The sequence below is a fragment of the Ambystoma mexicanum genome, chromosome 2q (assembly GCF_040938575.1).
Source record: "Ambystoma mexicanum isolate Mex_15411 chromosome 2q, UKY_AmexF1_1, whole genome shotgun sequence".
NCBI classification, from domain to species: domain Eukaryota; kingdom Metazoa; phylum Chordata; class Amphibia; order Caudata; family Ambystomatidae; genus Ambystoma; species Ambystoma mexicanum.
Window position 1 is genome coordinate 194841403 of NC_090924.1, and position 12819 is coordinate 194854221.

General features: G+C 51.4%; 1 protein-coding gene across 2 annotated transcripts in view; it reads right to left on the reverse strand.

Annotated features, from left to right (window-relative positions):
* The window catches only part of ABCC1 (ATP binding cassette subfamily C member 1 (ABCC1 blood group)), a 2255476-nt gene that overhangs the window by 1133596 nt on the left and 1109061 nt on the right, over positions 1-12819 (reverse strand). For both annotated transcript variants that reach the window (XM_069647115.1, XM_069647114.1), the window contains exon 19: positions 815-995. In XM_069647115.1, coding sequence (XP_069503216.1) covers positions 815-995 — 181 coding nt within the window. The remainder of the gene's footprint in view (positions 1-814; positions 996-12819) is intronic.

The following is a 12819-nucleotide window of genomic DNA, read 5'->3' on the forward strand; positions in this document are numbered from 1 at the left end:
CGTCTTATGCGCCGAAACTACTTCTCGCCATAATACCACAAATCACAGGATTTGCGAGCTGAAAATCGTCACGGAGCTGCTTCTGACAGTTACCCAGTTGCACTTGAAAATTCGGGTCGCTACGTCCCACCAGACAGGATAATATTCTCAGGATGTTGTCGGCGGCAAGAGGAGCTTGCGGGACTCACGTCTCCTGAGCTTGCATGTTGGCCACGCCCTCCAAAAACATGCATTTTAAACTAGCTTGTTCCCATTTCAGGTTCAGCTATGGATAGCTTGGTGAAGGCAGTTTATATTCAATTAACGTATTTAACCCTTTTTTAAATTAGTTTTGTATTATTTTACATATTTGAACAGTGCATGGGTAAATGCATGGGATTAAACAAAAAGCGTTAATAAACACTGATGTGGCAAGTGAAAAGTTACTGTAGAAAGGACAAAAAAGGCAAACATCAGGAAAAATGGAAGGCTATGAAGACATTTTTAAGGTGGGAGAGGGAGAACAAAAGTGAAAAGCTGTAGTGCAGGGGAGCATAAGAGGTATGTCATGACAAACCCATTAAAAGCATCCTGCCATTCTCCACATAGGTATCTGGTTAAGGATCATTTCAGATTAAATTTAAGGAGACATGTGGTAATGTTCTACATTTCAGTGAACACTGAGGCCAATCTCGGATCAGGGAGATGCTGCAGTAATCAATCATTCCTCAACTAAATTTAAAGCCTTGGCCACCAACTTAAATAGTTTTCAGTGTTAAGGACAAGTATTGCGTGTCAAATCTGTAGTCCCATATAGTTCTTTGCAACAACATACCTCCTCCACTGTCCTCACTTTGCTCAGCATTTGCGTATGTACGCAGAAACTCTGCAAAAGCACCATCTTGCTTCAACAAATCTTGGTATGAGCCCATTTCTGTTATTTTACCATCAACCATAACTATAATGCTGTCCATTTGTGGCAGATAACCAACTCCATGCGTTACCAAAACACGAGTCTGAAAAAGAAAAAAAAAAAGGATAAGATCTTTGCTTTGACAGCCTCATTATGACAAACAATTCGAAACCTTATGTGCACAGTAAATCTTCATAATTTGCTTTTATATCTAAAACTACATGCAAAGGGTAGTACATTAAAGTTACTCACTGTAGTGACTAGAGTACTCCGTGCATAGTCCCCTTTCGTCCATCCTTGTGGGCGTCCCCCAACATGGCGAACTTACCCGAAGCTTTGGCAGCGAAAAATTGAGCTTCCACTTGAAATGTAGTATAGCGTGCGGGGGCACGGCCTCGAGCATGAGAATGCCCCACCTTCTAGCGACTCAACTCAGTCCCCTTTGAACACATCTGACGCTTAGATACCTGACTATTCTTATTACATATTAACCTTTGGAATACTAGCAGGGGAAGGTGGGCAGGATGTATGGAGGAAAGGAAAATATGAACTAGGATTACTCTAGTCACTACAGTGAGTAACTTTAATTATTCATACATACCGTACCCATTCCTCCATACTTGTGGGATACTCCACCTAACAAGACCATATGGTGGAGCTGTGACAAACTACCGCATATCTCGGATGAAACAAAAAGGTTCTTCAGAACCACCTGACCGAACACTGCATTGCTCCTGGAGCTGGTGTCCAGAGAATAGTGTTTACAGAAGGCAGACGGAGTGACCAAGTAGCCGCATTGCTGGTGACATCCCAAGAAGCGGGTCTCTGAAATGCGACGACTGTGGCCTTAGCTATGACCACATGGGCATGAATCCCCTCATAACTGGTTTTCCCATGGCTGTATACGCCTCTGAAAAGGCCTGGACCATCCAACGGGCGCTGGTAGCCTTGGAAAGCCTGAGTGCCAGGGGAGGATCCCCCAAAAGTCACAAACAATGCCTCAGACTTCTTGAAGGAAGTTGTCAGAGTTCAAACTTGAGGACCCTATTGAGGTCCATGGAATGTAGGGCCCTTTCTGCCTCTGTCTGCAGGTTCGGGAAGAACACCGACAGGCAGATCACTTGATTCAGATGAAATGGAGAGATCACCTTGGTCAAAAAAGTCTGCGTGAGTGTGCGCAAGATGATATTGTCGTGAAAAGTGGTGAAGGGCTTGCACAAAGACAATGCCTGCTGCTCACTAACCCTGCATGCAGAGGTGAGAGCTACCAGTAAAGTTGTCTTAGTATTACCAAGCGGATGTCCACAGCAGCCATTGGCTCAAAAGGCACGCGCTGCAACACTGCAAGGACGACATTGAGGTCCCAGACCGGGTGCAGCCTATGCACCGGCAGAAAAAGCCTAGACAACCGCTTAAGGTGGGCCTCAACCACCGGGCTGGCCGTGGAAAAATCATCCTCAGGGGAGTTCTTGTAATCCTCAATGGCTGCCAAATAAGGGCAGCAAGTATCCACCTGAAATCCAGAACGAGCCAGGTGTGCTGAAAAAGCCATAACGTCGCCCGGCGGGTGACAGGATCCAGGCCCTTGTCACGAGCCCAATGGCAGAACACAGCGCATTTTGTCTTATACTGGGACCGAGTAGAGTGCCTCCTGGCCGGTCATCTGAAAATTGAGCCTGGTTAGGCCTCATCTCGTCAGGAACCAGGCCGTCAGCTTAGCCGGGTCTGGATGTTCCACTGCCCCACCCTGCTGCATCAGGAAGTCCCTGCTGGTGATTGGAAGATGGGCGGGACCCTGGGAACACAACTGCAGCAGATTTGAAAACCAGAGTCTCGAAGGCTGGTGGGTGGGACAATCAGAATGAGGATGCAGCCCACCAAAGCCCAGAAATTGAAGAGGGTCATCTGGAGCAAATGGGTGGGTGGATGGGTGGGAACGCATAACACCTGTGGCCATGCCAACAGATCAGGAAGGCGTTTCCCAGCGACCCCTGACCTGCACACAAAGCGAAATGAGGGCAATTGGAGTTCCGGGGGATGCAAACAAGTCCAGTTCTGAGAACCCCCAATGCTGGAACAGGGGCAACAAGGAGTCAATGTGCAACTCCAACTTGTAGGTCTTGAACCCCAAGCAGCTCAGCTGATCCGCTTCTGCATTGCTGGCCCCTGGAAGATGGATTGCGGAAACCCAAACCCCTTCTGTCGGGGCCAAAGCCCTGATTGATAACACTTCCAGACAGAGGAGGGGGCGTGGAACGGGTGCCACGCTTCTTGTTCAGGTAAAACATCATAGTAGAGTAGTCCATCCTGACGAATACAGACCTGTCCCTGATGAAGGGCAGAAACGCCTTGAAGGCCAGGCCCACTGCCCCGAGTTTGAGCAGATTGATATGCAGGACCATGAATCACATAGCCCTCCAAAGTAGCTCCCCAGCCCGAAAGAGATGCTTATCGTCACCACCATGGTAGGCTCTGGCCAGATGAAGGGAGCTCCCACGAAATATTGCTGTCCATGATCCAACAGTGAAGATCGGGCAGGAGGGGTATGGATATTGGGATCCAGTCTGATTGAGATCCCGTCTCCTGATCCCAGCTGTCTGCAAGGTGGAGCTGGAGGCGCCTCATCTTGAGGTGAGTGTGCTTTACAGTGAGCACGCAGGTAGCCATCAGACCCAGAAGGTGCTGGAACCACCATGCAGAGGTCATCGAGTTGGCCAGAAAGTTCCCAATTGCCTTGCGTGGGAACACCAACTGAACGGCCGTGTTCCAACGCACCTCTAGGAAGACCAGATCCTGGGAGAAACATAACTATGACTTCCTCTGGTTGATGGAGAACCCCAGCTGATGAATATCTGCCAATCTCTGGCAGGAGAGCACCACCTCTTTGGGTGACCTTGCCCTCATCAGGCAGTCATCCAGATAGGGGTATAGGCGATGGCCCTCCAAGCGGAAGAGACCCGCTACTGCGTTCATCAACTTTGTGAAGACACAAGGGGCCGAGTTCAGGCCAAAAGGCAGCATCTTGTACTGAAAGTGCTATGACCTTTGATGTGGCTGGTAGATGGGGACATGCAGGTATGCATCCTTGAGGTCTAGGGAACACATCCAATCCCCTGCACAGAGACACTGCTATGTGCATGGGAGTAATCATCTTGATGCGTTCTAGCGTAAAGACAGATTGAGAAATGGCCGGTCCGGGACAACCCTCAGGCCTGGCTGGTTGTTCTAGGTTACCGCAAAAATACAGCAGTAGACTTTGATGCCGGTATGATTGAGGAATTGGTTCTGTCACCTGCATCGCTAAGAGTGAAAGGACCATCCGTAAAAGAGCTGGGGACCCAATATGGCCAAGATGAGGAGAGGATGGTAGAGGGAAAGGGAGAGGAAGACTGAAGCCCCTGGAGACTATGGATAGGATCCAGAGGTTTTTGAAGAGACGCTTTTAGGTGTACTGGAAAAGAGCCTGACGGCCCCTCATTGGAGAGCTGTGTTCCCCGACCTTTACATCACTGCTTCTGGGCATCAGAGGCAGGGGAAGAGGAGTGGGATTGGTAAAACCTGTTCAAAGTCATCTGATGCTTCTTCCTGTTGTCACTGCGTGATCTGGCAGGCCTCCACGTACTGCCGTACCGGAACGCCTTCAAGCCAGTGAATTTGGTCCTGTCCTGAGACTAAGGGAAGTACTTCGGCCCTGGCTTTGTCAGGATGGTCAAGGACTTGGCGGTTTGAGAGGAAGTTTTCTTCTTTGTCAACTCGTCATCAGTCAACGCCCTTGTGGGCAGATCCAGGATCTGCTCCTGCATGTCAGATGAAAACTTAGTGGCATGCAGCCACGCCGTCCTTCTCATCTCGACACCAAGGCACAACCCTCTGCTGGCTTGTCCATGTGGGAGACCGAAGACTCCATGAGGTCCTGCGCAACGGCCCGGATATCTGCCAGACAGGCCTCGAAGGAAGGAGGCTTGACTTTCCAAAGGGAGGTCGAGCAGATATCCCCAGAGCTCCCGCCACAGCTTCTGGTTGGCTTGCCGCAGATGCAGCCCTGAAATAACAGCATTTGCCCAAAGACTCGAGGACCTTGTCCTCCTTGGAAAGGCAAATGGAGGTGGCTCACATGGAGGAAGACAAAGACGATTGTTTAGAATAGAGTGAGGCCCAGCCACCACTGAAGAATGCGGCTGCGGGTGAGAGGACAGGAGGGTTGGCTCCCCATCCGTCAGCCTGAACCTGCTGTACAGTTTCTTGTTCATCTGGGCATTGGCCCTGGGCTTCTCCAAGACCTTTCTTGCGACCTGCAGGACATCCTTCTGGAGAGGGATGCCAGAACGGATCGTAGTGCGCTTGCCCAAAACCTCTGCTAGCACTCCCGACTTGTGGGGGGCCTCCTCGGGCAGAGGCACCCGAAGAGCTCAGCCAGGCCCAGAATGCGGTCATGAAAGGTCTCAACGGAGGCCGAGGGTTCATCATCCAGGGCGCTATAGACCTCGTCTCCCCCCCTTTTCTACAGACCGATGGGAGTCTGGGCCCTAGGACACAGGTGCTTTCGGGGTCCCCCCATGAGTCCAGAGCCAAAGACTGGTCCAACAGCTGTTAAGGAGGGGGGCAGGGGCGTTGCTGGCATAGGAGGAGGTGGAGGGCTCTGAACAATTGGAAGGCCTGGACCGGGGGAGGGACCAGCACTGGAACCAGCAGCACTGGAGGAAAGGGAGGAGGACCCAGAGGAGGTGGCCAGGGAGGCACCACCTGCGGGATTACCTCCTTAAGAAGCCCTGTCATCAGAGGGTAACGCATGCATGAGGACGAGGAAGCACTCGAAGGAGCGGCCCTCGCTAGCCGCAGGGTCCCTAGGGGCCTGGCCGCCTGAGTCACTGCATCTCCGCTCCTGGTCAAAGTATTGAGGCGCCTGAGGTTTGTAGCTGTACGCTGTGATCAGTAGATGTACCCTTGATATGATATGATATATGATATGGTATTTGTAACGCGCCTATACACAAGTGTTTCAAGGCGCGACGAGGCAGGGAGGGAAACAAGGGGAAGACAGACAAATGATCCTACTAGGCCAGGTATCATTCAGATCGCGCAAGTGCAGAGGTAAGGGGAAAAGGAGAAAGTGCAGGGGGAGGAGGTGGGGGGAAAGTGCAGTACAAGGTAAGTAGCGTAATAAAAAATAAATAATAAATGATAAATAAAAAGGGCCAGCTGGTGGCAAGTGCGAGGTAAGTGCAGAGCAAGTGCTGGGAAGGGGGCTGTAGGGATACAGTGACAGTCCCACAGTGCAGGGGGAGCCAGGGAGGCAGTGCAAGTGGAGAGTGGCTGGGCCCTGGACCGAGGTCGCTGAGAGTGGCCCAGATGCAGGTTTAGTGCAGAATTCAGTGGGGAGTTAAGAAGGTTTAGCAGGGGAGAGGGAGAGAGAAGGCAGAAGCGAAGAGGAAGGTTTTGAGGTGCTTCCGGAACCGGAGATGGTTCTCCTCAAGTTTCAGGGAGGCAGGAAGGCTGTTCCAGAGGGAGGCCCCTGCTGCGGAGAGAGATCTACCCCCAGCTCGTTGCTTAGAGAAGCGGCTGACCATGAGGGAGTTGGAGACGGATGAGCGAAGGGCTCGTGAAGGAAGATATTTAGGAAGAGAGAGTTGAAGGTATTTAGGCCCCAGGCCCCAGAAGGCCTTGTGGACAATGCAGAGGGTTTTGAACTTAATCCTCGCAGCCACTGGGAGCCAGTGAAGAGATTTCAGTCCTGGAGAGATACGGTCCCTGGGCTTGAGGCCAAGGACAAGTCTCGCAGTTCTGTTCTGGATAAGTTGCAGAGGGCGGAGAGTGGAGGCAGGCAGATTAAGATAGAGGCTGTTGCAGTAGTCCAGCCTTGAGAGAACCAGGGCTCGGGAGACAGTGAGCTTCTGGGGGAAGGAGAGGAAGGGAAGAATACCTCCGAGGAGGTGCAGCTGGTAGTGTGACTTCTTAGAGACGTCAGATATATGAGGAGAAAAGGAGAGTGTGGAGTCGAAGATGACCCCGAGGTTTTTAGCCTTGCAGGTAGAGGCCGGAAGGGGGCCAAGGGAGGCCGGCCAGAGAGCTGCAGGGAAGGAGGGAGTGGGTGCGCCGATGAGTAGAATCTCAGTCTTACTGGCGTTAAGGCAGAGGTCATTGGCGGCACACCATTCCTGGATAGCAGACAGACAGTCAGAGATGAGGGAAGGAGAGGAAGAGGCCGAGGGTAGCCTGAAAATGAGCTGGGTATCGTCCGCATAGCACTGGAAGTGGGGGCAGAGAGCGGGGATGCGGTGGGCAAGGAGTGCCAGATACTGGTTGAAAAGCCAGGGAGAGAGGTTGGATCCCTGGGGGACACCACAGGTGGAGAAAAAGATGTCAGAGAGGAAGGAGCCCATTTGGACCTGGGAGGGTCGACCGGAAAGGAAAGAGGTCAGCCATGCCAGAGCCTGACCAGTGATACCCAGGTTATCACGGAGACGGTTGAGCAGGATGGCATGGTTGACAGTGTCAAAGGCAGAGGAGAGATCGAGCAGAATGAGAACACAGGGAGTGTTGGAATCGAGGTTCAGGAGCAGGTCCTCACGGATGTTCAGGAGAGCAGTTTCCGTGCTTCTGGCCGCTCTGAAGCCGGATTGATGGTCATGAAGATTACCAACAGATTCAGCATGGAGGTTAAGCTGGGAGATGGCCAGTTTCTCCAGGAGCTTGCCCAGGAAGGGAGTAATGGAGATTGGGCGATAGTTGGCCGGGCAGGAGGGGTCGGAAGAGGGTTTCTTGAGGAGAGGGTGCACAAGGGAGTGCTTGAGGGGGGATGGGAAGACTCCAGAGGCGAATGAGTGGTTGCAAAAGTCAGCCAGGGCAGGAGCCAGGGAGTCGATGTGGTCCTTGATGGTTTTGGAGGAACAGGGGTGAACCTGTTTAGACGAGGCTTTCATAGATCGGACTTGTCTGGAAACCTCATCAGCAGAAAAAGGTGGAAAAGCAGAGAAGGAGGGCAGAGGGGCGGCTGCAAGAGAGCAAGAGGAAGAGCCGGGAAGAGAGGGAGGGAGGAGAGAGGAGGAGAGCGAGGACAGGATGTCCTGAGTTTTTCAGATGAAGTGCGAGGCCAGTGCAGTGCAGAGGGCCTGGGAGGGGACAGGAGAGGTAGAGACTGCAGCAGGGTTGGCCAGCTCCTTGCAGATTTTAAAGATTTCGGCCGAGTTGTTAGATGCCTCAGAGATGCGGGCTTGGATAAAGAGACCGATGCCTGTACCATACAATCCACTGCCAGAGGGGAAGGGGACTGGGATCTTCCTGCAAAGCCCATTCACTGTGTGAGAGCATGGTCGGGTCCTGAGACAAATCCAAAATGGCCGCCGGCCTGGCATGCTCCACCACATGCCTCTCTGCCATTTTGAAACCTTGCGCCAAGCCCTGCGGGGGAAGGCGCAAAAGCCCTGAGCCACGAGAGGCCTCAGACATGGGAGGATACAACTTGGGTCTTGCACCCGAATTGGAAGCACCAAACTCAGATCACTCAGGTAGGCGCCGAGCACTCAGCCGGCTGTCCGACAGTCGTAATGCCCTGACTTACGTCCTCGGAGCAAGCTCCAGTAGGCTGTGCGCCCTCTGCACCTGTGCCGGTAGTCGTGCTGGACCGTGCCGAGGACCGACTCTTGAGGTGGCACCTGACAATTCCTTACTCCACTGAAACAGCAGTAAGTATTTTGTGCTGCTCTACAACCAGGCAGAGGCATAGGCTTCAGCACCATCAGCATTAACAGTTGGTGGTAAGAACCCCACTGCTAAGATGGCCGCAGTATTTCGCTGCCTGGCTGCCCTGACTGAAACCATTAAAGCACAAGGCTGCAACCTTGAAACCGATTGCTTGCTGGCTGTAGCAAATTACGAGGCTCTGTTGAGCCGAGAGCCGAAGAAGAGCCCTGGACAAAGGCCCGGGTCTAAGGCCCCTGTATCTCCCCACAGAAGCAGCTGTGAGCATGTTGTGCCTCTACATCCAGGCACAGGCATAGGCTCCAGCACCACCAGCATTAACAATCAGTGCTAAGAACCCCACTGCTAAGATGGCCGCCGCATTTCCCTGTCTGGCTGCCCTGACTGAAACCATTGAAGAAGCACACGCCTGCAACCTTGAAACAGATTGGTTGCCGGCCGTAGCAAATTAGGAGGCTCAGTCGAGCCGAGAGGCAAAGCCTAGCCCTGGCCAAAGGCCCGGGTCCAAGGCTCCTGTCTTTCCTGGTCTGTCCATGGATGCCGGACGAACCGAGGTTACTACCATTCGCCTGTGATCCATATAAATCCTGGCTTACATCAAATCCGCTGTCTCCGTTTTTCAGGTAAGAGGTGCATAAGCCCCTCATTCTCCCATGCAAAAGTGCCCGATTTCTCCCCCATTGGATCCCTCGGGTGATCGCCGGGTCCCGTAATCCACTCAGCATCCTGTCACCCTGCCCCCTAGTTTGCGTGGCACTCTGTGTGCTGCTTACCTCTTGCTATTGCCCTCCCACCATCTTCCGGCCTACCTTCCAGTGCGAAGGTGCTCTAAACTCTTTGCCACACATCCTGCCGATTACCTCATATCGTCTGGCCGATCCATCTGATCATGCCTGTTACTCACCATAGGTGGGTCAATCAACATCTGGCTATGGAGCCGATCGACATATCAGACTTTCATACTGACTACAACTCTATGCTGGCTCTCCTTATTTGCCTATTCACGAAACCAGCATCATTCACATATGCTGCTTTAAGCTCTGCTTCTCATGTATTATAGCCGCCCATATTCCGTATTGCTGACTGTTGCTTTCCATGTACCTACTACCTTGCGATGCTATGATACTGGAAAACGCAAGTCTACTCACTTTAATGTTATCACATTGCAAGTGTCATTTGATCTGCCAATTGAGGACTTATGTACCTAAATGCCAGGCCTTGCACTGCTATTGACCTGCTCTGTAATGATATCTCTAACCCAAGTTATCCTGCTGCGTTGCTTGCAACCAGTACTACGCTGTGTAATGTTAGAAGATTATGTGCTACCTCACGCTGTAATCATGCTGACCCCAACTTTATCAGTTGTGCCCACCAATGCCTCACACTGCACCTTTATCCTGCCCTGCTTTAACACTGGACTGCTACTTTATTTTCCTACATCTACTCACTCTGACGCCGAGCTGCTCTCCATATTAATCTTGTGTAATGTACCCAACTTGATTCTGCAGCCCTGCGCTGAACTACACCCATTCTGTCTGCTACGCATACCAGTGCTCCTGATGTTGACCGTCGTACCGAGGCGTTGCTTTTTCAGCGCGTGCACTAAATACCTATTTTGCCTAATATTACAACATGTAACCTAGCGGTTCCTGCTTATCTGATGTGGCCCTCCCGTGCCATGAGGCGTGGCCCCACCAGATGCCTTCAAGAACCACTTTTACTGGTTTGTAACCTGTATATATGATGTTGCACTTTGGCGAATGTCACTTCACAATTAGGTTCCTAGTGATAGCCTCAACATCCAAAGCAAATGCAAAAGCCTCGCATTGATTTTTTTTTCCATTTTTTTTAAATGGGAGGTTCCCCCCCAAACCCTGTTTTTGTACCCCTTATAACCCATTTTTATTAAAACAAAACCTTTACCTAAAAAAAAAAAAAGCATTTTTCGAGGCTTTTGCATTCGATGCTTTGTATTCAAGGATACCCACAATTACTGTAATTAGCGCCCTGATGCCTGAGGGTGTAGTGCACTGCTATAAATGCAAAAATAAATAAAAATACCCCTTGGGGGTCAAAGAAGAGTACAAACTTGCTCGCCCTTCTGAGGACAGCCCGGTAGGGTACCTGAGCCCCTCGGCTTGGGAGCCAGTAGCCTGGACGGCCACAGGTCTGCACCTGGAGGAGCCCCTAGGCTTGGGAACCAGTAGCCTTAGAGGCCCTGGGTCCGAGAGAAACTGAATCCGAGGAACCCTTGTCCATGGGAACCCCCGGGAAGGAGTTGCCGCGCTAAGGAGCCATGCTGAACAGAGGGCCTACCTTGTCTTGATGAGAGGTCCTGCAGAGAAAGTCCTTAAGGTTGGGCGGAAGATCTCCCTCCACAGCGACAATCAATTCTTCAATGCCCTGTGACAGAGCGCTGCAAGCTGAACACGCGCCCTAGTGGTGGTCGGGTCCCAGGCACTCAAGACAGAGTGCATGGGGGTCATAGGCTGGGAACTAGTGGTCGCATGAGGTACATCTTGTGAATCCTCCTGCAGCTGACATGCGCCGGGGGAGGTGAGGCACTGAAAGGAAGTTAAATAAGATTGAAAAAACAAAACGGGGAGCAAGCTGAAAGCTAAAATAGACTCTGTGCTGGCTGCCAAGTTTGACACCATCCGTGTGGAAAAAGGGACTTAGTGGAGGCGCCGGAGGCCAGGGCTATACTAAATTTAAAGAGTAGGCTCACTTTTTTACTGCCAAAGATTCGGTACCGTCCCCATGTTGGGGGACGCTCACAAGGATGGAGGAAAGGGGATGGGACGTATGAGTAAGAAGAAAACATGTGCCTCACGTTAATGTTCTTTCTGATGGACGTTCCCAACATGGGTTCCTTCTCTTTGATGTCTATGCCACAGTGCAACTGATCTTCAAAAACATAGGGCGCTAGGAGGCACAGCCCAGTTCCACCCGAGCGCCTTTGTGCACTCTGCGCCAGGCATGAAGTCGGGCCAGTATGTATAGAGGTGCAATGACCTCAGTTTCACCCTTTTTCCCTAGTACTCTGACACCAACAGACTGCAGAACCAAGGTGTACTAGCCAACCACCAGGTGGTGCGATGAGGAATGCATGGGAGAAATATTAATCATAAAAAACATTACTAAGAGGCAAGTCATTTGTTCTTCCAATGGACTTCTTCCACCCACAGATTCCTCATCTTCGATAGACTGCCAAAGCAATACAATAATCAGGAGGAGCGCGGTTAGTAAGGACACTACCTAAACCAGAAACTCTGAAGGTGTCATGATGCCTACCCCCGGGCATCAGGACCAAGGCCATCAGCTCCGGGAGCAGGCATCCAGATACTTATTAAAACCCCAACAGCCCCGGCTGGGGGCTGTTTGGGTTCAGTCCTGGCGCCTTAGGCGCCAGACTCATCATAGAAATCAGTCCTTGCGCCACAGTCGGCAGGCTCATAGACTTTACTTACCTGATGCAGACCATGCTGCAAGTGAGTCCAAGCCAACGTGAGGCCTGGATGGGACTATTTTATTACAGGGACTATTTTTTACTCTGGCATGGTTGTGGGGAACTTCTTACATGGAACTACTTTGGAGGCTATTTAAACCACGCCTGAACAGCAGCACACACTTCGCGTTATTCTGCATCCAGCAGCGTAACGCTCACCGTGCCTGCAGTCAGCATCCAGTCTACACCCACGCCCGCCTCAAATCTGGAGCTCCTAAAACAAAGAGGAAAGAAAAGGACAAGGTTAGAAAACAAACTATTTTCGAATTCCTCACCTGATTCCGGATCCATCCCGCCTCTGCACCTGGAAAGAACATTTCAGTACGCGTCGCAACTCCAGCTGCAGCGCCGCGCCATACTCGCCAGTCCTTGCAGCATCATTCGATTCGGCACGGTCTCCATTTCTTTGCCGAACTCCGGCACCTGGGGGACAAAAGAAACCAACAAGGTGAGCCGGGAAAACCAACAAATATAACTCTTATCACCATAGACTTACCTGATTTACCATTCTATAACTCTCCACATCTTCATGTGCCGCACCTGCAAAGAGAGAGAAAACAACACGTTAAACATGTGCAACATTTACCGGACAGCGTCGGGTAATACAGACACTTACCTGAGCGCCATCAGCTACCACGAGAGCATCTTCTCACAAACTCAGCTGCAAGACAAGGAAGGAAGGGGGGGGGAAACAAGAGTGAACATCGGACATATTGAACTC